The sequence below is a fragment of the Bombus terrestris genome, chromosome 15, assembly GCF_910591885.1.
Source record: "Bombus terrestris chromosome 15, iyBomTerr1.2, whole genome shotgun sequence".
NCBI lineage: Eukaryota > Metazoa > Arthropoda > Insecta > Hymenoptera > Apidae > Bombus > Bombus terrestris.
The window spans coordinates 2609594-2632793 of record NC_063283.1 but is presented as its reverse complement, the minus strand read 5'-3'; the positions used below and the strand labels follow the sequence as shown (position 1 = coordinate 2632793).

At 36.2% G+C, this 23200-nt stretch overlaps 3 protein-coding genes and 3 long non-coding RNA genes across 8 annotated transcripts in view; 3 read left to right on the top strand and 3 right to left on the bottom strand.

Annotated features, from left to right (window-relative positions):
* Nucleotides 1-3: 3 nt before the first annotated feature.
* Nucleotides 4-8675, top strand: LOC100647198 (ornithine aminotransferase, mitochondrial). Of its 2 annotated transcripts, XM_012316776.3 has the most exons (12): nt 4-139; nt 250-364; nt 730-1199; nt 1905-2074; nt 2564-2868; nt 3675-4005; nt 4371-4805; nt 6602-6920; nt 7320-7624; nt 7792-7992; nt 8183-8408; nt 8495-8675. In XM_012316776.3, the coding sequence occupies exons 4-12, from the start codon at nt 2012-2014 to the stop codon at nt 8659-8661; spliced, it is 2352 nt and encodes a 783-aa protein (XP_012172166.2). In that variant the 5' UTR covers nt 4-139; nt 250-364; nt 730-1199; nt 1905-2011; the 3' UTR covers nt 8662-8675. The 2 variants fall into 2 exon arrangements, with proteins under 2 accessions (XP_012172166.2, XP_048268631.1); XM_048412674.1 differs by lacking the exons at nt 6602-6920; nt 7320-7624; nt 7792-7992; nt 8183-8408; nt 8495-8675 and having other exon boundaries at nt 1905-2065; nt 4371-5516.
* On the bottom strand, nt 7096-8299 carry LOC125386425. The gene is made up of 3 exons (XR_007226557.1): nt 8168-8299; nt 7529-8062; nt 7096-7457 (listed from the first exon to the last, which is right to left on the bottom strand). It is a non-coding gene; the product is annotated as an uncharacterized LOC125386425 (long non-coding RNA).
* Nucleotides 8676-8890: 215 nt separating the features above from the next.
* LOC100647080 (zinc finger protein 600) lies at nt 8891-12131 on the bottom strand. The gene is made up of 4 exons (XM_012316775.3): nt 11902-12131; nt 11468-11823; nt 11255-11380; nt 8891-10845 (listed from the first exon to the last, which is right to left on the bottom strand). The coding sequence occupies exons 2-4, from the start codon at nt 11618-11620 to the stop codon at nt 9196-9198; spliced, it is 1929 nt and encodes a 642-aa protein (XP_012172165.1). The 5' UTR covers nt 11621-11823; nt 11902-12131; the 3' UTR covers nt 8891-9195.
* Nucleotides 12132-12297: 166 nt separating this feature from the next.
* LOC105666526 lies at nt 12298-15029 on the top strand. The gene is made up of 3 exons (XR_007226558.1): nt 12298-12750; nt 13140-13501; nt 13653-15029. It is a non-coding gene; the product is annotated as an uncharacterized LOC105666526 (long non-coding RNA).
* Nucleotides 15030-15859: 830 nt separating this feature from the next.
* On the bottom strand, nt 15860-18211 carry LOC105666525. Its single transcript, XR_002308438.2, has 2 exons — nt 17142-18211; nt 15860-17058 (listed from the first exon to the last, which is right to left on the bottom strand). It is a non-coding gene; the product is annotated as an uncharacterized LOC105666525 (long non-coding RNA).
* Nucleotides 18212-18338: 127 nt separating this feature from the next.
* The window catches only part of LOC100644697 (DE-cadherin), an 89118-nt gene continuing 84256 nt past the window's right edge, over nt 18339-23200 (top strand). Inside the window, exon 1 of one of the 2 annotated variants that reach the window (XM_048412658.1) lies at nt 18339-18871. In XM_048412658.1, coding sequence (XP_048268615.1) covers nt 18778-18871 — 94 coding nt within the window. In that variant the 5' untranslated portion in view covers nt 18339-18777. The remainder of the gene's footprint in view (nt 18872-23200) is intronic. The other variant, XM_012316774.3, reaches the window with a different exon arrangement.

Here is a 23200-nt window from a genome sequence, read left to right as displayed (position 1 = left end):
TAAGTATACATAGCAAGTTGCGAGAAGTATATATATATGCATAGTGCACGTATTAATTGAAATATATTAAATTAGAGAATTATTAGGAATTTGAGATTATTGAATTACGATTATTAGGGAATTGCTATGAAACATAAAGGTATATATAACATAATTCATAATTACAAATATCGTTCAAAAACGATTCTTTATAACATGTAAATTATAGTAATCAACATATGTAAGAGCATACCTTATATGTATTTTTAGTGTCTTCCAGTCGAACACATTGTAATCTATCTTTTATTAACAAATAATTGATGTTTCGAGAAAAAGGCATTTGTTGGATACATCGAGCAAGGGACGCATATGTCGAACATTTACGGTAATATGTACAACGTTATTGTATATTATGTACTAATCACATACTATCTGTAATGTTCAATTGTATATGTATCATTAATGTTTGCATTCAGTAGCTAACAGGACAGAGTATGCGATAAACTATCATTATCATACCAAACTATTGTATATAGTTGTATATAGTCATAAATATCTTTCCATCATTCATTGTTACTTAATTAAAAGCAAGAAGAAGGATAAATCATAGTTTTTAGTATCATGTTTATCGTATATTGAAATGATTTTTATTCATCATTCAGATTATACTATCTACTATAATATTCATAATACTCGATGTAATTACTGCAGTTATTGAATCGTTTGTAAAATATGATCGAAATATTACAGAATTGCTTTGTACCGAAACGAACTGTGATCCGATGTTACTTGGTGAAAGTATATCAGCTTATCATATTTACTTTCAAATACAAATAGTCGAGAATTTTGGATTTGAAGAAGACGAGCTGCTTTCACCGCTGATAGGCTGTATAATTATATCATTTTTCTTATCTCTGATACGAAGAGCTGGCGTGACGCGAGCATACGTACGATGCAATGGAGAGAAATAGTAAGCCGTGCAACAAGACTAGCCACGTCAAGGTGTATCTTTTGAAATTTGACAATCTGGGAAAAACCTAACGCGAACCAATTGTTACAGATTAGAGAGCGAAAGAAAGAGATAGGGAGAGAGGGTATTGGTTTTAAGCAGATTCGAGTACAGAAGGAAAAGTAGTTTCGAATAGTCGGTCGTTGTATTCATCGATTACTGGTAGCGACGCGTATCCCGCTAATACGAGCGATCACCGGTTCCTGTAAAGGTAAAGATCTACCTATAATTCAAACAAACATTCCGTTGATAGCCTGTTTTGCCGCGCCGATAACACAATGCAATCGTGATCATTTTTCTGGCAAATATTAATATCCTTGCTGATAATGTTACTTTTTTTATTCTCTCATACTTAAGAAAAACCATACAGCTTGAAATCACCTTCTTAAGTGATTATGTGGAGATGATAATGCGTGGCTGTCCGCGCATCTGCTGTTAAATTGGTGTGTTTTTCGAGAATATGCAGTTTAATGCTATTCTACATTGTTTTGTAGCGTAAAAATCATAGGAGAAGAACACGATAAATCACATTTCTTGTCTCTCGTAGAAGAGCAATTTCTAAATTCTGGACACGCAATTTTGTTTTTTTCAGGAATTAATTAATAGATAATATGATATAGATATATTTATATCAAAAATATAATTAAATATAATACAGTATAATGTATTTGTCACGTACATATAATGTAAGCATAATTTTTGGTTTTCTACACACTTTTATATTAACTATTTTCATTATTGTTCCTTTCTCACCAGTGTCATATTAACTCTGGCGCGATTCTCCAATTTTTTATGTCTCAATCCTGCTTCTGTCCAAATTGGAAAAAACCTTTTAATTAATTACGAAAATATGCTATACGTTTTTGTCCTGATATATCTATGTACGTAACATCGATCTTTTTAAATCAAATTTTAGATTAACGCGAGATCTGGATTATACGGTTGTCCCCGTGCAAAGAAACTATTTACTGATTGGTGAATTATTCCTAAGCAGAAACACGCGACGAAAAATATATAAACACGATGTTCAGAAAAGTCGGGATGATATCTAAAAGAAACGGACATCTTTTGAATCTGGTTAGTCAGGTAATAAGCAGCATTAAATCCGATAGTTTACCAAACAATATGCAAATGGGCTCATAAATGACTCTTGTCAAATTCTTGAATTTTTTAAGCAATAACCGAGATTCGCAACACGATAGAATCGATATTATGAAAGTATAATCAGATCTATCATACGTCTGATAACTATAAAACCGGTAGACTCTGATTTATTGTAGAATGAAGATTAACCGTGTGGAGGAACGTAATTCTTATCGTGGTTCCACGATTTCATGATTTAATTAGACAAAGCTTTTCTACGATATGATTACAGATATACTTACAGCAATTAACTAATTACGTAAACTGATGAATATTTTGTACAAAAGATTGAAATGTGTTGAACAGAAATTAAGGACATAGAGTATTCTTATAGTATTCTTCCACTTTCCTGAAAAAGACGTAGACAAGCCTCGTTTTTGTTAGGAGCCCTTCAATTGCGCAAAATCGTCTACATTTTAACTCCGATCGTAGGCTGAGAAAAATCATCGAACTATAACGTCACAAGAAATTTTCGAACGCGAATCAAAATACGGTGCTCACAATTATCACCCGCTGCCTGTTGCGTTATGCAAAGCGGAAGGAGTTTTCATGTGGGACGTCGAAGGCAAACGTTACTATGATTTTCTGAGTGCCTACTCTGCCGTTAATCAAGGTCATTGCCATCCAAGAATTTACAAGGCTTTGGTCGAACAAGCGAAGGTTTTGACATTAACTTCGCGGGCTTTTTACTCGGATGCATTGGGAGAATTTGAAGAATATATTACGAAACTTTTCGGGTGAGTAGGATTACTGTTTCATTACCCACTCCTCTTGCCTCTCCTTTTATTTGTTCATCTACACCTTCTTTACAAGTTGTGATAATGCGCTCTCACATGCGTTTACACGTCTGCTCTCGCATCTGGCATCAGATAATCGACATATCTTCCTATAATATAGCGATTGTGGAAGGGAAACGAAAATATAACGCGCGGTAGAATTCCAATTATATTGCCGCTCATAAATGTTGATAGAAAGTTGATAACAGACTGATGGTTAAAATTAATCCATACTTATTATCTTTTTATCGAACCAGCAAATAATAAATGTTAAATATTCGCTTGAAAATTGACTGACGGTATATTAAAAAATCATCGATATATCTACTGGTCTCAAATATTATTGCTTAAATTAATTACCACATAAATTTAAAAAAAAGCCTTTCCTATCTGATATGTATTTTAGAAACAATTTAAATAGTTTGGAGATAGTGACATTTATTTCTGTAATTAAATTATATCCTATCAAGAATAAGCAAATGTTCAGATACTTTTGAGAGTGTATCTGAATTCCATTCGTCAAAATGGAATTTTGTTCAATACCCCATTGAGTGAACTTTTACTGAGCGAATCCACTTGTGCATCTGAATGTGAACACTTCGAACTACATCGAATACTTTCAAGCAGTATTATACCTATATGAATGAGTTCAGATAAATCAACGTTTGCTATATGTATGTGAGAAATGTCTACTAACATAGTAAATTTCCCCGTATATCTTTAATAATCGATATCATAAATAACGGAATGGAATATTAAATGTTTAGGTACGAGAAATGGCTTCCGATGAACACAGGAGTAGAAGGTGGCGAAACCGCTTGTAAGCTGGCACGCAGATGGGGTTACGCGTGCAAAGGTATACCACAGTATCAAGCGAAGATTGTTTTCGCGGAAGGCAATTTTTGGGGCAGAACAATGAGCGCGGTATCCTCAAGCACCGATCCAACTAGTTACGGTGGGTTCGGTCCATTTATGCCTGGATTTGAGCTCGTTCCATACGACGATCTTACGGCGCTTCAACAAGCTTTAGCCGATCCTCAGGTTTGTGCTTTCATGGTGGAACCTATTCAAGGCGAAGCTGGCGTCGTCGTACCTAAGGTATCGTGACTCTCGTTTAATTATCAAAATATAAAATATTAATCGCACCGCTCGGATCAATGTGATTTATACAGTAGAACCTTGCTTATTCGAACCGATCAGGATACGCGCTAATAATTTTGATTTATTATAATATGAAGATTGCAGGAAAGAATACGACAAATCACATTTTTTATTTTACACGGGAGAGTAATCTTAAAATTCAGTACGTTGTCTTTTGTTTGGTATTAACGCTAAACAACCAGATATTGTTCCATTCGCTTCATAATTTCGTTTCAAAATATTGCTTATTGCAATATCAAGACGTTGCTTATCTTAATAACTGTTTTTATACAACTTCGTTAACTTGTATATTGTTTCTTAAGGACGGCTATCTGAAGGGTGTGAGGGAATTGTGTACAAAACACAACGTTTTATGGATCGCCGACGAGGTGCAAACTGGTTTGGCAAGGACAGGGAAACGATTGGCGGTAGATCACGAAAATGTAAAACCGGACATTTTGATTCTTGGAAAGGCTCTGTCCGGTGGTTTCTATCCAGTTTCTGGTGTATTCGCCAACGATTCTGTGATGTTAACTATAAAGCCTGGCGAACACGGCTCCACTTATGGTGGCAACCCTCTAGGATGTAGAGTCGCCCTTGAAGCGCTTCGCGTGCTCGAGGAAGAAAAACTAGCGGAAAATGCCGAAAGGCTCGGACATATTCTCAGGAACGAGCTTGGGAAATTACCAAAGGATGTGGTTACTCTTGTTCGTGGAAAGGGTCTACTTAATGCTATTGTTATCAAAAAAGACATCGATGCCATGGATGTATGCTTGAAATTGAAAGAGGAGGGTTTGCTCGCGAAACCAACGCACGGTCATATAATCAGATTGGCACCGCCGTTGGTCATCACAGAATCGCAAATAAGAGAATGCATCGATATCATTTCTCGAGTTATCTCTCGATACGTTAATTAACACCATACGTTCTACGTACTTGGAAAATCCGCCTCGAACCCGTTTCCGTTCTAATTTCTAAAAGATGCTAAGAAAGTCATATTTTATTCTTTTTCTTTTTCCTCATTTTATAGAAAGTAACAGTGAACTAACTTTCACCACTATGCAATCGCTATTCTCAACCGTCCACATAATCCGGATAGACCGCGGATCGACGAAGCTAAACACGGTGAAATTGAACCAAGAACATGTACCGAAAGCTGTCGAAGCTGTTATCTTCCGCATGCACAGAGGAAAAAATATTGCCCGATTAGTTATATACTGGTTATTAATAGCTATACGTGATACGGTTCTATCCTGTACTGTCACGAGATCAGTGTTTGTTCCGACGCTTGTCAGACATCGAATACTGGCTCAAACTCACGATAATATCACACTTGAACATTGTAGGTCAATATTGGCAATCGCTTGTTTTAAGATACAGTCGCATTTGTTATACGTAATTAATTTCCTATCGGATGTCGACTCATAAGACTTTAGAAAGAAAAGTAAATAAACGGAAACGAAAAAGAATGCCACGATATATATTCTTTTTATCAAATGATCCTCCTCTTATTCAAACTTCGTAATCCTTGTTATTGGTAATTGTACATATTATGACTATAATTGTTGTTCTCGATTCGTTTCACGCTTGCGAAAGAATCATAAAACAAACGAGAGAAAGAAGAGACGGTACGTTAGCGTTTATTATTTATACACTAGAAGCGTGCAAGTACATTGCTATTCAAAACTACACAGGCAGTTTCAAATTATTGCAAATATATAAAATTTACATTAATCTATTTTTTTACTAGAACTTATTCTAATTTCCTCTTCAATCAAATTTTGATCTATGACCTTATCTCAAGTAACCATATACCATATTAGTAGATGTTGATTGAAACAATAGAAAATGTTAAACGGTATTAATAAAGAAGCAACAATTGAAAGTGGATGAAAATTGATCCTGCAGAGACATCTGCTTAGTTTAGATTAGTGACTTCAAAATTCAATGTTGGAATCGATTGAAATATGTTTGTAGCTATATTCTAAAAGTTTATGCAGATTTCATGAAGTATCAACCATTCATTACAGACGAACTAAATCGATACAAATACATTCCTTGTCTGAATTTAAATTTAGCAGAACGTTTGATCCCAATTATGACAGAAAGTAAAGAATTAACGGTAGGGAGACGTTCTTTAATAACAGATTTACTACTCGACAGTAGTGTGCATCTTCTCAGATACATCGTTTCACGATCAGATTATTGTGATATATGTTGTTTGCAGTTTCTCATTTGATTTAGAATGGTGGCGCCGTAATAAACGATGTCCCTCATTATCAGATACGAGTTCTTCAGTTACACTACAGCATTTATTCTATTATATACAAAAACATCCCGAGTAAGTAAGCAGTACACATCACCCCTACTCTTTCTCGTTCTCTTGATATAAATGTAAGACAGCCTCTGAAATTAAACACAGTGGCAAGAGATTCTTTTCTTCGAACGATTCCACGAATCTAAATTAACTACGGTACTATAATTCGAAATCTTTAAAATGCATCCGATCACGAGATTACGAATCTTCGGTTTAACGAAAGAAGTAGAGCTGAAGAGATTTCTCAGTTCGCAAGAGTTGATTGATCGTGATAATATGTATGGCGGAAGACATTTTAAGCCACTTCCGGTAGTTCTTGCAAGAGGCGAAGGCGTTTATTTGTGGGACGTCGAAGGGAAACGATATCTCGATTTTTTGGCGGGTTTCTCAACGGTGAATCAAGGTCATTGTCATCCACGTTTGGTGAAAGTAATGAGAGAACAAGTGGGAAAGCTCGCTCACACGTCTAGAGCTTTTTATTCGGAGCCTCACGGTGCGCTAGGAGAATATCTGTCGAAGCTTCTGGGGTGGGACAAATTCTTGCCGATGAATACTGGTACGGAAAAAAAAAAAAAAACGAAATACATTCAAAGATGAAGAAATTCAATGGAAAAGTACAGAAGGCGTATTAAAAGTAATAAGCATCCGGACACTTTGATCGATTTATAGTAATTATATAGTATAGTAATCTGAATTTGATTGATGTGTACAAATCAATAACGAACTAATAGTTAGAAGCAATATTTTCTATCTTTTTATAGAGTATATAACAGAGTATACACTTAAGCGAGCTACTTATTAAAATATGTAACAATTATATCAATATGTAACAAATATATCAAAACGTGTTTCCTCAAAAGTAACCCTGTGTTCGGATACTTGCGTATACTTGTCAATGGAAAATCAGAAGTTGGAAGCGTAAAATACGTAGACGCGTCTATGTGTTGTATTACAGGAGTCGAAGCAGGTGATACTGCCATTAAGGTTGCCAGGCGTTGGGCTTACAGAATAAAGAAGATACCTCCGGAACAAGCAACCGTGGTCTTCGCAAAAGGGAACTTCTGGGGACGTTCTATAGCCGCGCTGTCTGCATCTACGGATTCAAATTGTTACACCGATTTTGGACCTTACGTTCCTCGCTTCGACAAAGTACCGTACAACGACCTCAACGCTTTAGAAGAAAAATTTAAGCAGGATCCAACTGTTTGCGCGTACATGATGGAACCGATCCAAGGAGAAGCGGGTGTCATAATACCGAATGTATGTTATTTTCATCTTTCGTCAAACTTGGATAGACAAATGGTCGAATAGATAGAACAGACAGATATAATACCTATTTTGGGTAGTATAGATCTGTGAAGAATAGTTTCGGTAATTGGAGTTCCATTTCTCGTCTTTCCAAATCCTAAACTTTCATTTCGATGTAGGATGGCTACTTGAAAGGTGTACGAGACCTGTGCAACAAATACAATGTGTTATGGATCGCTGACGAAGTACAAACTGGTTTATGCAGAACGGGCAAACGATTGGCGGTAGATCATGAAAATCAACGGCCGGATATTCTCGTGCTAGGAAAGGCATTGTCTGGCGGATTGTATCCTGTTTCCGGTATTTTAGCGGACGAACAGGTAAACATAACTGCAGCGGAAACAATAGCAGCACGTTATTGATCCTTTTAAGACCGAATTCTTATTTAACCTGTGAAAAAAATGGTTTTTCAATAAATTATTAGCGATAGAAACACAGTTTTCTGATGTTATGTTAATATCATATTACATATAATTATGTTAATCTAAGCCAAACCTGATATTTCCTTAGATAATAATGTGCCTGGAAACTGGATCCCACGGTAGCACTTTCGGTGGAAGTCCGCTTGGTAACAGAGTCGCTATAGAAGCAGTTAAAATTTTAGAGGAAGAAAGTCTTGCAGAGAATGCGAGTAAGCTCGGGGAAATTCTACGGGAAGAATTAGGAAAACTTCCGAAAGACATAGCGGTAGAATTTAGAGGTCGAGGTTTATTGGCTGGCTTAGTAATTAATAAAGGTATTGACTCAAGTCCGCGATAATATCCTGTAATAATATATTGTACGTTTACTTTGCTTTTTGTTACATTTTGTAATATCTTCCAGACTTCGCCGAAGGATGGGATATTTGTTTGAGATTGAAAGAAGCAGGCTTGCTGTCGAGACCTGCTCACGGTCAAATATTAAGGATATCACCACCACTTACTATCACGAAAGAACAACTCGAAGAAGGTCTCGATATACTCACCACTGTCCTCAGAAATTACAAATAAATTAGTTATCGTTACACAGATAACTCTTCTATAATACAAGAGCTACCCTATAATATGGGGAAAATGTCGTGTTATAAAAATCGCATTATGCGAGACGCGAAAACAATAACACACAAAGTGAACTTATTCTCTAAAAATGATTCCTTCAATTATTCTTTCGAAGAATCTTTTAAAAATATTATGATAATAATTTTTTTTAAAAAAGAGTAATAAAGTAGAGCCTTAGTAATTTAAATCTCTAAAAAATTAATATTTTATTCATTGCTTTACTCATTGCTTGAAAAAGCAATAAGTTTATACATATCTACATCTCGCAATGAAAAATCGTATCTCAATTACTTTCTACTAATATTATCTATCGTAATACAATGTTTATCTGTACCTCTTTCAGAATGTACAAATATTAAATATCTTCAGTCGTTTAAAATGGAGAAAATTAATCATTGAGAATAGTATAAAATACTTATATACATAGAATTGTATATTTTTAAGATGATGTATCTATGTACATATAAAAAGACGTGTACACATCGGTTAAGTATGCGAATCGTGTCTTTTCAAGTGCCTCGTGAGACTAAACGCTTGAGAGAACAACTGATTACACTGATGACATTTATATGACTTTGTACCATTGTGCAAAATCAGATGTCTCTTCAAATGATTCGCAAGTTTGAATCGTTTCCCGCACAATCGACACTGATGTTGTCTAACGGTAGTATGGGATACTTCGTGGTTCTTCAAGTGACTCGACTGCGAGAAGCGCTTTCCGCACGTTTTACATTCAAATGGTTTTACCTTCGTGTGAATTCTCATATGTTCGGCGAGATTGCCTTTTTGAACAAAACATTTGTTACAATACTCACACTTATGCGGTTTGGCTGCTTTATGCGTTCTCAAATGAATCTTTAAATTATAATTTCGACTGAATGTCTTGTCGCATATTTCGCATCGCATCAGACCTTTTCCCGTGTGAAGTCGTTCGTGAGCTTTCAGATTTTTCAATAAACGGAATCGCTTCTTGCAGCTAACGCATTCGAAAGCTTTGTTCTCTTCATTTCTCCCGTTGCTATTGCCGCTTCGTCTGTGTGTTTTTAAATGTTCCTGCAGATAAGAAGGATATGCAAATATTTTATCACACATTTTACATGGGTGTACATTGGTTTTCGTGTGTAGTCGCATATGAGCGTTTAGTTTGCTCTTCGATGAGTAACCTTTCACGCAATTGGGACACTTGAAAGGTTGCTGACCAGAGTGCGAGAATCGATGCGTTAACAATTTAGATTTTTGAGAAAATGACTTGGAGCATACGTCGCATTTGTACTTTTTCGCTTGTAGCTGTTGCACATTTTCAGAATGTTCGCTTTCGATCTGCTGTTTACTATAATTAAGATTCGAAGAGCACGATTGATATCTATCGATACTCTCTCTGTTATCCGTACGTTCGAGACTTTTCGCAAATCTTACACCGCGATAGACAGCTATATTATATGTATCTGAATCAGATATCGCTGGGTTTCTTACACGAGGGCTACCCTCTCGAACTTCGTCTCCCAAATCCATATTTTCTGGAAATTCCAAGTTTTGTATTTCGTTATTATCGTTCGTCGTTGACCTATGATAAGATAAGTTTTGGATAGTATTCCCGACAGAATTAATCGATCTCTCGTAACTCAAGTTTTGAGGAATTTGATTTGAATTCTCGCAGATATCTATATGCTCGTTATCGCAGGGCACTTCTATGCTTTCCGAGTTGTGGGTGATACTATGACTTATTAATTGTGTTCTATTGGTGAACGTGCGATTGCACAAAGAACAATGTAGCGCGCAAGCAGCTCGGCTAGGGTTTTCCCCATTCGTTGGAATCATTTGCATCACGTTTGACCTAATCAATGGAGATAATTGCGTGTGTTGAATGCTCTCGTTGGTTAAATTAGAGCTCAGGTGACCAAAGTTAAGATTGAAGTATGGATTTTGTGATTCCACTATGTGCATATGTTGCATGGGTATATCGTCTTGGACAAAAGGTAAATGTGATCTGTTGTGGGCACAGAGCTCTTGGTAGGTCATAAATACTGCTCCACATTCTATACATTTCAAAGTCTTATGGGAATTTTGAACAGGCATGAAACCTTGATTTTGTTGATATAATTTGTAACCTGCTGCGTATGAAGCCAAACCAGAAACCTATGAATATTAATACATTTACATTTTGCAAAAGTTCATGTTCCTTTTACAAACAAAGCACATATGTGCACCGATAAAGTGATCAGCTTTCCTTCTAAAATCTTATGTAAAGTAAAAACATATTTCTTTACTTAATTTCTTTCAATCACATGGGAATAATAAATTATGGATTGTAGATATTCTAATTTTGGTATTACTTGAAAGAGCTGCTACAATAAAGTCTGAAATTCACTGAAATGCTAAGTTAAATTACGATGTGCTATGGTAAGTTGAAAAATATGTGTTTTAATACACTTATACAGAGCCATTCCCATCAGAAGCTGTGCTATTAGCATGCTTATACATGGTTTTATAAGAAAGTCTGATCTTTGTCAATACTACTTCTATTCATTGTTTTAAATTTGATTACCTTTAAAACTGCTTGTCTTAACGCTCTGTCAGCTGCACGACATTGTTCCCTGTATAATAGAGCAGATTCCGCTCTGGTTACACAACGGTCGCACATTTTTTCTGGAAGACCATCGCCCTGCCATACCTAATGAAATACGCATTTCAGACGCAACAAAATCAAATTTCGTATTCGTGCTAATAAAAAAATTGCGAATTTGAAAATGTTTATTACTTCGAGACACGAAAGAGATCGTAATTTAGCAGCGAGAGACGACTCAGCCGGTCCCACGAACAAACAAACCATTTTGTCGCCATCCTCTCTTAGACAAGTACGGCATAATTTACCAATATTTTCGCTGTCAATTTCTTTCGTAACGATGAACATTATTATACTTTGACAGCTAACCTCAAAAGTCGATTTAAACACAGACGAGACACAGAGTAGACATGATATGCAATGCTATTTCGTGTTTCATGTTTTGGCGGTTATGGTTACCTGCCCACCTTACCATTTTCACGTCACACGCTACTTTATCGATTCGATATAGCAGCGACTCTAGTAGCGGTTTAAATTAAAACTAAAGTCTTCTATGAAATTATAATCAAGATATAGAAAATATATTTTATAATCATAAAAGAAGTATAGAATTTTATATTGATACATACGTTTGCCTCGCAAAATCACAACGCAATTTATGAATAATTCAAACAAATAAATTACGCTCGATGAAAAGAGTAAAAGGACCGACGAAAGGAACAAAGAGATTAACAAAAACCTATTCCTGTGAATAAATATATCGATCAGATACATCGATCTCCATAAATACATTAAAACTCAGGCCATCTATGCTGTACTTAATTATTTCAAGATTTTAAGATTTTGTTAAGAGGTTAAGATTTTGTTTTAGCGTTTACTGGCCGCGCCATCTATTCAGTGATTTGTCAGTAAGCAATAGATGTCGCCAAACGATCAAAATAGTTTTTATCTGGTACGTATGTATTATTTTACAGACAGGATCGTTTACCGAGGTCTGGTGTTAATCTTGTGGTTAATGCCGCGCCGTTATTGAATGTTATAAATTGTATAAAATCGCTATAATTGAAAGGTATAGAATATAATCTATGTAGATTCTAATATAACCTATTATAGAAATGGGAACAAAAAGGTATTAATGTTAAACTTTATGATAAAGTTTAAATTCTATTTGTACACGATCGATAACTTCTTCTAAATGAATTGGAATAAGCTGGTTGCACGGAAAGGAAGAAGTTTACGTGTACGATATTGCATCGGAATCCGAGTAGGCAATGATTTGAAAAGTTTCGATAAAAGTAGACGGAGAGGAAAACGACGCCGGATCGATTGTACAATCGTGTGTGATTTCCGTTCAAAGCTGTCCAAAGTAATCAATGGAACACGTCGATGACGAATACAGAGAGTCAACTCTACTTCGTTGTTCTTGCTAGAAGAAAATCTAATATTTCGTTCCCATGCTTGTCTGTTGTAAACTATGTGTACGTGCTACAAAACAAAAGAATCTTCATAGACATCGATCACAATCTACCGCGCACGCTATCGAATATTTTTCTCTCCGGTTTGCTTGTTCTTTCCCGACCTGACATTTTTCTATTCAGCTTTTAACCTATCCTTCTTTCTTTAACCTATTACGGGCCAACGTTGTATTAACGTAATATTTAATTTGTAATTCCTTTTCAGTTAATTCACATTTTCATTACGAAAATATCTACCTTTTTTCTTCCATTTAGATTCAATATCTTCGATTATTTAATGTGCCTTTTTTAATACATATTTTTTACATAATGTTTAGGCACTTTCAAATTAATGCAAATATATAAAATATAGTTCAAACTAAGCTCTTTAACCTAATCTGACCTTATTTCAGGCGACCATACACAATTTATAGACATTGGCAAAACAATAGTTAATATTAATTAATCTAAATGGTGAAACAATCGAAAGTGGATGAAAATTGATTCTGTATAGACATTCGAGTTCAGTGATTCTAAATGCATCTGTTCCATATTGGGATTTTAGAACGAAATAAATGTGTATTTTAGCTACGTTCTAAAGTGCATATAGTCCTTATGCAGATTTTAACTGTCAGCCGTTTATTGCAGTTAAACATGGAATTATAAAGTTCCATAAGAATTAAAGTGTGTTTCTAACTATGTTCTAAAAGTTTATATAAATTTTACCACGTGTCAATCATACGTTACTGATACACATGGAACAAGAGCGATACAGGTATTTTCCTTGATTTAGTTTAAATTTAACAGAGAATTTTGATCGTCATTTATAGCGTATAGCAAAGAATTAACAATAGCGAAATATTCCTCTATCGTAACGTTCAAAATATAATAAAAATATCTTTTTGATCGAATTGCATTAATTGTAGGTGTTCAAATACTTATGCACGATAGAGCATATACCTCACTAGAGATGAAGGGATTAAAGAAGTCCGGTCTGCTATGTTTACTATATATATAATTCCGACGAAAAGGTAGAGTAGCAGATTCCACAGCAGTTGGAATTGTGGCAAATATTTCCGTAATTTGCTTTTCGGATTACCCCTTCCGATGATTTCAATCCTCGTCCATTAATTCTATCGTTAACGAAACGCGCGATTTAATTACCTACATTGGCCTGATAGAAATTCGATAAATAATATTACCACCGATGAAATATAGCCAATTAAATAAATAACATGGCATCACGGTGCGGCGTGACACGATCATAGAAACTTTACGATATAGGTGATCACAACATGACGCAATGAAATCACCAATTTATGGATAAGTAGATGCTTATTATTGCTTGTACATTGTATTTATCAAGGTGATCTTTAACACGGTAAACTACATTTTGGTAGCCATATTTTTATAACGCGATATTCTTCTGTTTGCTTTTGTTTCATTAACGAATTATAATTTTCTAATTACATTAAATCACAATTAAGCAAATGTTCAAATTTTTGTCTGTATTTCTGTCCGAAATTGGAAGAGAAAGGGCAGTTCGGCGAGAAACGAACGAAATACAAGGTAAACGAGTAAACTGATATGTTAAAAGCTATTAAAAAGTTTACGCGCGTAATTGTAACAAGATCCATTAATGATCGGTTTTTTCTATCTCCTTACGACTACCTACGACCTACGCTTTGATCTTTGCGCAACTAATAACAGCGAGGACAGCAAGAAATGAACCGCGAATTGGATAACAAAGCTCTTATCGGGCTGGATGAATTCATGTTTCATGCTCCTATGTAAATAGGAAGGAAACGAGATCAGAAACAGGTCCATTAACAATTGTAGTTACAGATTCTAGAATTTCATGCACAGCCTACAGCTGATTAGTTCGATAATTTCCTTTCGTTGCTTGATCTGATGTTACAAGTTGTTTGGTGGCCCTTTGGCCCAGCTAAAAAGCTAACTGTGCGATACATAGGCGAAAATTGTTGCACGGTAGCTAGTGAAAAATAGCTTTTGGAGAAAGCGAGAGGTTTGTCGAGCTTTGGCTAGTCGTGTCCTTTGGGAATACGAGCGACAATAGGTTTACGGGTCGACAAGCTCGGCATATGCACTGTATATCGATTAACCGTAGAATGATCAAAATTGGTGATAAATGCAACACTGTCGTGATGCGAATAATTATCATCGATCATACTTTCGAAACACGAGAATGAACGTTTGGCGCAGTTTCTTCCCCTTATGCTCCCTGTGTTTTTTCACTTGTAGTACTTGTGTAATGGTATATACATAAATAATAAATATATGAATAAGTAATAAAATATATTATTACTATGTCTTTTAATAGACAATTTAGATCTATAGCCTGATGATTCTATAAGAAGTTAATAAGTGTTGCTTCTAAATTACTAATTTATCATTAATTTTTACATTTTGGTAAAATTCACATATTGTTATTACAAATCGCCCAAAGTGCCTGGATAACTATAACTATAAGTATAAGCGGTAGTATATGTACATACATACATTCACTTCAATTGGTTTTCAGGTTGGAACCGATGAATCTTCTAGATTGCTTTATGCCTTATTACTCTCTATGCGAAAAGGTGTGGCCCATTATAGGCCAGCTAAAGAGCACTCTTAATGTTTTCTGCAAATCATTTCTTACGATCCAGTATTACGGTAGATGGGAAATTAACTTGCTTCGATCGTGAGGGGAATATTGATTTTCTCGTTTGCGTAGGAATGTTATACCGATACGTATGCAGATAAAAATTGCGCCAGAGAGATGTGCCTGCTCTCAGAGTATCTCCATTAGTAAACTATAGATTTTTGTGTATTTATGCGCTTAACATGGCTTTGGTTGACAACAATTTTAAAACTGCATCCCTATGTAAAACAAGAAGGTTGATTTAACGTGCTTTTCTCTTGTAGTCTGTATATGCAAAAATGTATAAAATATTCAAAGTAAAGCACTCGTTATGAGTCATATTAGGTCATCTCGTAACTAATGCAGCTTCTCTGCAAAGCTGAACTTAAAGCAATGAAGGTCGCTATTATTGCAGTTTTATTAAACTGAAATAAGAAAGTTAAAAAAGGTATAAAGGATTGTTGAAAATATTTTAAAATCCAACATTGATCAAGTGGCAAGTAATTTTTAATTTTCATCCAGTATATGAGAAATGGTCACATTACTCGTGGAATGATCTAATATTTAAAGCTTAACACAATAAATATTTAATTTAAGTTCTACATTTAATGTAAAACAAATTAAAATTCTATTTCTATTTTCACAAACGCATTAACTTTCCGGAAATCGGTATTCAACAAAAACCATAAGCAAAAGGAGAATAATAGTAGCCGATATTTTATAGCCTGTGCTCTCGCTTACGTATTGATGCGTAGGTAATATTACAGAGAAAAAAGAACTCGCGAAACTATCGAGTTGCAGCATCGAACAATTATAATTCACACCTCGTGACATTCTTACACTTTTCCAACTGAAATGACGTGGCAGCATTTTTTTATCGTAGAATTCCCGTGAATAAAGTCAACATCCGGGCAATCTTGCACAATAATTTATTAACTATATTATATAATATCAGTGAATGAGTAAGTTACAAGTTATGAACTTCCTTTTTACAATTTCATAATTTTTTATCAAATAGGATAATCGAAAAATTTCATTTTTCTTTATCAACAAACTGTTTATTACTATTCAAAGTGTTTATTAATATTGATAAACTTATTCTGGTTATGTATACGAGGAAACTTGTTAATGCTAATACCTTATAAATTGTGACTTGTGAAATTTCATGAATAATATTAGTTTAATTGTGCAAGTGAGCGTGGAAGAATAGAAATGTGACGTTTGGGAAGTATTTAGCTTCTTAGAGGCGAATCCAAGTAAAAATCAACCGTGCGACCGTCATTGCGCGACGTGGGAATGCAAAAGTAGATAAGAATGATACCGAGACTACCTCTTGTTAGCTCTCGAATCGTTACGAAGCTCAACTATACGAGATAACCTCACCTTTGTAGCAAGAGTATAAGAATATGGCAGTGGATGTGACACGAGGAGTTTAAAATCAGACATCGAAACGTGGACATTTGTAAAGCTACATTTCATTTACAACTTTTTTCGTGCCAATTTGCGTTACTACTTTTGACTACTCTTTAATAGATTGTGATTATGCAAGGGAACCCTAAAGATATCTCTAATATCCTTTTTGTTCTTATTTCTTCTCTCTCATTGATTCCACAAAATTTCAAAAAATTTGAATATTATGACTATCATTTCTCAAATCATTGAAATTCTTTCGTACGTTCGATTTGTACCTGTAGTGAATTTGCAAAGTGGATGTTAACTATTATTGTAAATACATTTTGTATATTCCGTAGTACACGTGTAAGTTGTTTACCTTGTTCAATTATGTCGTATTTTCGTATTATGTATTTCACTGTTTCGTCTTTAATAGATTAACTTTGCTGCAGTTCTTGATTTTTTCATATTCCAACCTCACTTTATATACAGCTCAGAAAGAGATTTGTAGTATTTTAAGAATATCTTCAGCGTAAAATTCAAATAAAAAGCCATGCATATCATACAATAACAATTCTTTTACGTTTTCCTTAAATTTGAAATGTTTCTTAACGATAGAAAAATATGATTAGGTTAGGGTTAAACTTACGATTAGTGAACTCTAGTGATTTGAGATGCTCTGGAAAAATATTTCCTACGAAGTACTTCGTGCTTGATAATTTAACAATCAATATCGATATTTACTTACATCGACTCAATTCGATTCAACGTTCTCCGCTTTTCATTGATTTTTATCACCTTTTTCTATCCGTCATACACCACAGAGCGTTCGATGGCCACGTTCGCGGCAACAGGTAGATAACTGTACAAATACGACGCGCCGAATTTCTTCGAAAAATTCGGTAATTATCGAGTAATTATATTATCTCATCTGGGTATAACAACCTGACGATTCATTTAGGAATGATGCAATGCTGTATTTCCAGATATGTATTTCAAAGAGTTGTTTCATTTCGGTCAAGCGCAAAATATAATTAAACAGAACAAAAGGTAAATAAAATAAAAGATAAAGAAGCACACAAAGGGAACAGAAGAAATAATAATACACTAGAATACCATAGCAAGCTCCTCTAATTTCTTCAACGTAAATGTGCAGCGAGTACAATTATGAATTTCTAACATTTTACTATACTCAGGATACTTACATTTCGTGTCACAAGTATTACGTTAAATCGCATTTTCAATAAATTTATCGTACAAATAGAAATAGAGCAAAAAATAAGAAAAAGTGAAAGCACGAGGTTCGACGAATCGTCTATCCGTTCCTGGAAGATCAACAAGTAGTTAGCAAGTGGTGGGGGAAGGTCTGTTTGTATGCTGGCGATGGGATTGGTAATGCGGGGTCGGAGGAGAGGGGTTGATCAGCGGCGAGTCGGCACGAACTATGGGCTAGCGGGGAGGTAGGGAAACACTGGAGAGGGGAATTGTTAAAGTGGGGAAGGGGCGCGAATGGTAGGGACGGTATTCGGGGCAGGCGAGCAGGCAAGGAAGCAAGCAAGCAAGCAGGCAGGCAGGCAGGAGGCAGGCAGGCAGCGAGTAAGCTGGAAAGCACAGGGTACCGCGAACGAATCGCGCGTCCTCGTCGTTCAGTCGGGTAGGCGCGTTTCTGCGGCGTCGGTCTTCCGAGGGTAGCGTTCGTTAGTGTTGTCTTTTGGTTTATCGTTTGTTCCTTCGAGTGCAGTGTGTAACGGGTGTTTTGTTCACCGTGTGAAGCGAAGAAACGCAAAGAGGGAAGAGGGGGAAAAGGAAACTAAGTATCATGAGAACCATGTGCACCCGTAGTGATGTACTTTAGCGATCGTTGAAAGTTTTCAGCGATCAAAGAAAGGAATTCGTATTGGTGGTAAACGTACGAGATAGACAAGACGAAAAAGGAGCGACAGCGTGGTTGCTCCGGCCGGAACATCCAGCCAGGAAGCCAAGGGAAAGGACCAACGAGAGAGGAAAAGGGAAACATGTCGCGACAGCATGCTAGCAGGCACGTTATACGGGCCTGGGCGAGGCCTCCGCATCTTTTGCTGTCGTTTCTGCTTCTTTACGGAGCTCTCGGTGAGTAGATCGTGTCTTTCAAAGACTATTATCGTGATGCTTTTCTACCTGTATATACGTGCATGCTCGTACACGCTTGTGTGTGTACACGCAAGAGCGTTTGTAGGAGTAGTACTCGCGTGTGTCGAGAAAACGAGAACGGTGCGTGTGTTTATAACGTTTTGTCCTGCAGCGCATGCGCGGTTATTCGTAGTCCGTCGACGAGGCCAGCCGTGCAATAGGGTGGGGGAAACTGGGGCCTTAGGCCGCGTTCATAAGATAAGTATATCTCTGAGAGGCCTCTCGACGCTTAGAAATAACGTACGAATCGGTATGCGTTTTCTATCCCAATCGCTCGTTTTCTTCCAATAGAGACTACTCGATTAATATAATAATTTCGAAATGTTTAAGCCAAGTCAGGTGAATGTATCTAGATATCAATCTTCTCGTACATTTTTATCCACCGACAGGTTTAGTTAACGAGGGGAATGTCTGGGAACGTGATAAGATGTTGTCGGTTCGCATCGAACGCTCGAACCATGTCTTCTTTCCACTTTCGTAACGCAAAACCAGTAGCAAGGTTCTGTTTTTCTTGGTTGGAGATATCGGGTAGCAAGGTATAGCGTCGACCGATACGAAATGCGTACCCTGAGAAAACTGAGGGAACCAAGTTACACTCGTAGCGATACTTTGATAGAAAGGGTGCGCCTTTGCCCGTGAGAAGCTTCCAATATTTCCTCAACTTCTTTTTTCCTTTTACTATCTTGCGTTCTTTTCAATGAACAACATCCACACATATCGCAAGATTGTAAATTTATAACTCTATCGTTTAACAAATCGAAATAACACAATAAGCAAAGAAATAGGATTTTCGACGAATCGATCTCCTGTCGATACGTTATTGCATGTAGCGATGAGACGAGTGGGGAGGTATAATTGAATTTAATTGTAGCAGTGGGAGGAAGCGGAGATGAGATAGAACGCAAATTCTTTTTGTCGAGGTCCATTGAAAGAAGCTGATCGCCAGGTCGAGAGAAACACGTTAGCTTTTTATTAAGTTTAATCGATGCTAGATTCGTTTGAACGTGAGATGTCGGGTTGCGCGGCGGCAATCAGGGTCGCGTTCCATTTCGCCGACTTGGCCGCATAAGGATTCGGTTGGAGGAGATTCGAGAGAGGCCTTCGAGGAACCTTACTCGGCGTAATCTTAAACCACTGCCAACCGATTTCAAAGTGCTCTCTTGGTACATTCCTCGGATTTTTCCCTCCTTATTCTCCCCCTTCCATCTCTCTCCTCTCCTCTCTTCTCGTCACCATCTCCTTGTCCCCGTCTGTCAACCCTCTTCTTCTCCTCCCCCACACTTTCTCACTCTAACGTTTCTGCTCTTTTCCTTCTCACGAAAGAATGCAGCTTTAGCTGCAGCAGTAACAGCAACGTCGTCGCGCGCGCCACGCAGTATGGCTTCTCTCTTTTTTTTCCTCTCTCGTTTCCCTACCAGTCCATTTTTTCCGCCTTTGTTGCTCGAGATTCTCAAACACCGTCGTGAACCGTGAACCGAAGTAAACAAGTCGATTCGGATTATGCAAAATGTCAAACGACAAAAACTGATTCGTGAATTACCGACACCGTTGACGCTACCAACGATACCAACCACCGATGCTCTACCATCCTGTACAGCTTTCACTTTTCCTGTTATTCTTAGCTTTAAGTTTCCGTTGTGCTACTCTGGGAACTAAAAGCACTTTACTAGGCTTGTAGAAAAGGCACGTTTTCACAAAATATAATACATTATATATCAATAAATTATAACGATATATATTATATAGCAATCGATTCTTTTAATGCGTATATTACGAATATATGTCAAAATTATTCTGCGACAGATTATTGTTATTTATTATAAAAATATCCGTATTTTTCAACGATGACGGATAGATATGTATCGATTGCATTCTAGCCAATGAAATATCATATGAAGATCGCAAGAGAAAAATATGATAAATTACAGTTTAAAATTCAATATGTGTCATTCAATTTTACATTTATTCAACTTTGGTATTAAATATATATCTTCGTCGTTGTGCCGAACATTTCGAAAATATTGATGTAACACTATGCCACTGGTTTATTATGAAACTTTGTAGATGTATAATCCACATATTTCTAAAAGGATTTGTCACGTTTTTTTCTGTGTATACTCCACATTAAAATATCTACGTAATTTGATCTAATAATCGATTCCATTCGTTATTATCAAGAACCGCACTAATAGTTGTATATCCAATAAAAATGAACAAGGGAAATGGAGTTTAGTCGACGTAGATCAATTTCTGGCCAACAAAGGTAGAACGAGATAATTTTCGACGAGTCGATTTTTTCTAATATCTTTAATGCTTGAATTTGAAAATAAATCTAATACGAATATTACTTCGAATAATTCAAAATTGATTATCGATAGTGTTTTTCCTATTAAATTAGATAGAAATTAGATACGAACGTGTTGGTTAATTTTAGAATTTTTCATTGTTTATTTTCCCAAGATTTTTCTACTCATTACAGCGAATTGATTGATGTGTAATATATTATGTTTCGTAGAACGTGACTTTGTTAGAAATATGTCAACTATTTTTATGCATAGATCGTAGCAGTGTTTACTAATAAAAAATACCTAAACACTTATATATTTGGAACTTCGATCCAAACTAAATATGAGCTACGTTCGAACAATCGAATAACAGTGTTTTATCTGACAGACAATTTATTTTAGCCTATCTTATGAAAATCAATATTAAATAGAGTAAAAAACGTAACTTTACGAAAACGAAACTTTATTTCAGTTTCTATTCTTATTTTTCCACCCTTCTTATGAGGGACTGTTCCTAAATTTTCCATCAATCGATTGTCTTGTCACTCGGCACTTGTCATTTGTTTTCATAATCGATCCCCTTCTGTATAATTGCTTAATTAATGAAATATAATGGAATTTATTCGAGCGCTTTTAGTAAATGATTGTTCTACATTTCTAAAAGCTTATATGTATAAATATACTTACATATTACGTATACTCTCTTCATAATAAAAGACTTAAGCGTTATTTATAGATCCCTTTTTATTTTCGTATTTATTTTCATTGATTTGTCCGTACGATGCTTCAATTCCGACTTAGTATCGTTTTCATTGCGATTGTATCGAGGTGATTTCGAAACGGCGCGGGATTTAAATTGGAAAACGTACATAAATATTACATTTAGAATTACGCTAGCTTCTATCGAGTTCCGTTTTGTTCGAGCCTCTGTTCGCCCGAAGGAAGTCTGCGTAAAAACGAGTATTTTAAAGAACGTAGTTTCCTTATTTTGTTCTGTCATAGAAGCGCTTTTAAACTAGGTTGAGATTACGTAATGAAAATCCCGCCTTCGACTATCGGACCTTTACGTGCCTATCTAACTGATGAAACGGGTTCGCCTGTGTTTTGCATATGTACGTCGCTCTGTGTTCGTACTTTTACGTTGAAAATCATCGTGTGACGTTTGTACGAAGGAGAATAAGAAGCATTTTAGCTTGAGAAAATTGGCGATTTTCTGAAGAAACTCTGCCAAAGAAGGGAAGGGAATGATCGGGGGATAAAGTAGATTTAGCAATGTAAATAGGCAAAGAATCACGCGATTCGAATGTAACTCTCGGTAGTAGTCAGTTTACCGTCGATTAGATTCGAATCTTCTGAGATTTGTTCATCCTCGACACATTGGTTGGAGAGCCGAAGTTCGTCACTGGTCATCCAGTATGACCGAGATTCCTTTCTCTCGCTACTTTAAAGTGACCGCTGACTTCACACTGGCGTCCTAAAAAAAAATCATTTGTTGCCGATTATCGAAGAAAGGACCAGTCACTGATGGAAATTACTCGAGCAACTACTCTGCCTGTAACGTGTTAACTGTTAAAACGTTGACTGCAGATGACGCCAACGTGGCGTCACTCGTCTCCGGGATCAACCAGGCTATGACACTACCATACAGTCATCCACGCTCAATGACTCAACATGTTACCGTGAGCACTAGAGATATCTAGATAATAGCGTTCGTAGCTATTTGAACAATGTTCACGAACACGTACAACATGGTCAATTGCCGATGAACAGTAAGCAAACAGTTAATAAACAGGGAAAAAATTGTTCACGAACAGCAGTGTAAAGACGCGCCTGTGCGGATTAATAGCGCCAAACGACAATTTTATTTTTAGTTTGTAAATTAAGAAGGTTAGGTTTTTGACTGAAAATAATATATTTGAACGGTAAATGAATGGCGAAGGATGGAGGGTAAAAGGAAATAACTTGCAAGGAGCAACGTGATCGG

Bases quoted from the DNA above. Each gene is read 5' to 3' on its own strand.
- LOC100647080 (XM_012316775.3), bottom strand. From the start codon at position 11,620: ATGTTCATCGTTACGAAAGAAATTGACAGCGAAAATATTGGTAAATTA. The intron at 11,381-11,467 runs GTAATAAACATT...GTATTTCATTAG, and splicing joins GATCTCTTTCGTGTCTCGAA to GTATGGCAGGGCGATGGTCT. The intron at 10,846-11,254 runs GTAATCAAATTT...TAATATTCATAG, and splicing joins TAAGACAAGCAGTTTTAAAG to GTTTCTGGTTTGGCTTCATA.
- LOC100647198 (XM_012316776.3), top strand. From the start codon at position 2,012: ATGTTCAGAAAAGTCGGGATGATATCTAAAAGAAACGGACATCTTTTG. The intron at 2,075-2,563 runs GTAATAAGCAGC...CTCCGATCGTAG, and splicing joins TTTTGAATCTGGTTAGTCAG to GCTGAGAAAAATCATCGAAC. The intron at 6,921-7,319 runs GTACGGAAAAAA...GTTGTATTACAG, and splicing joins ATTCTTGCCGATGAATACTG to GAGTCGAAGCAGGTGATACT.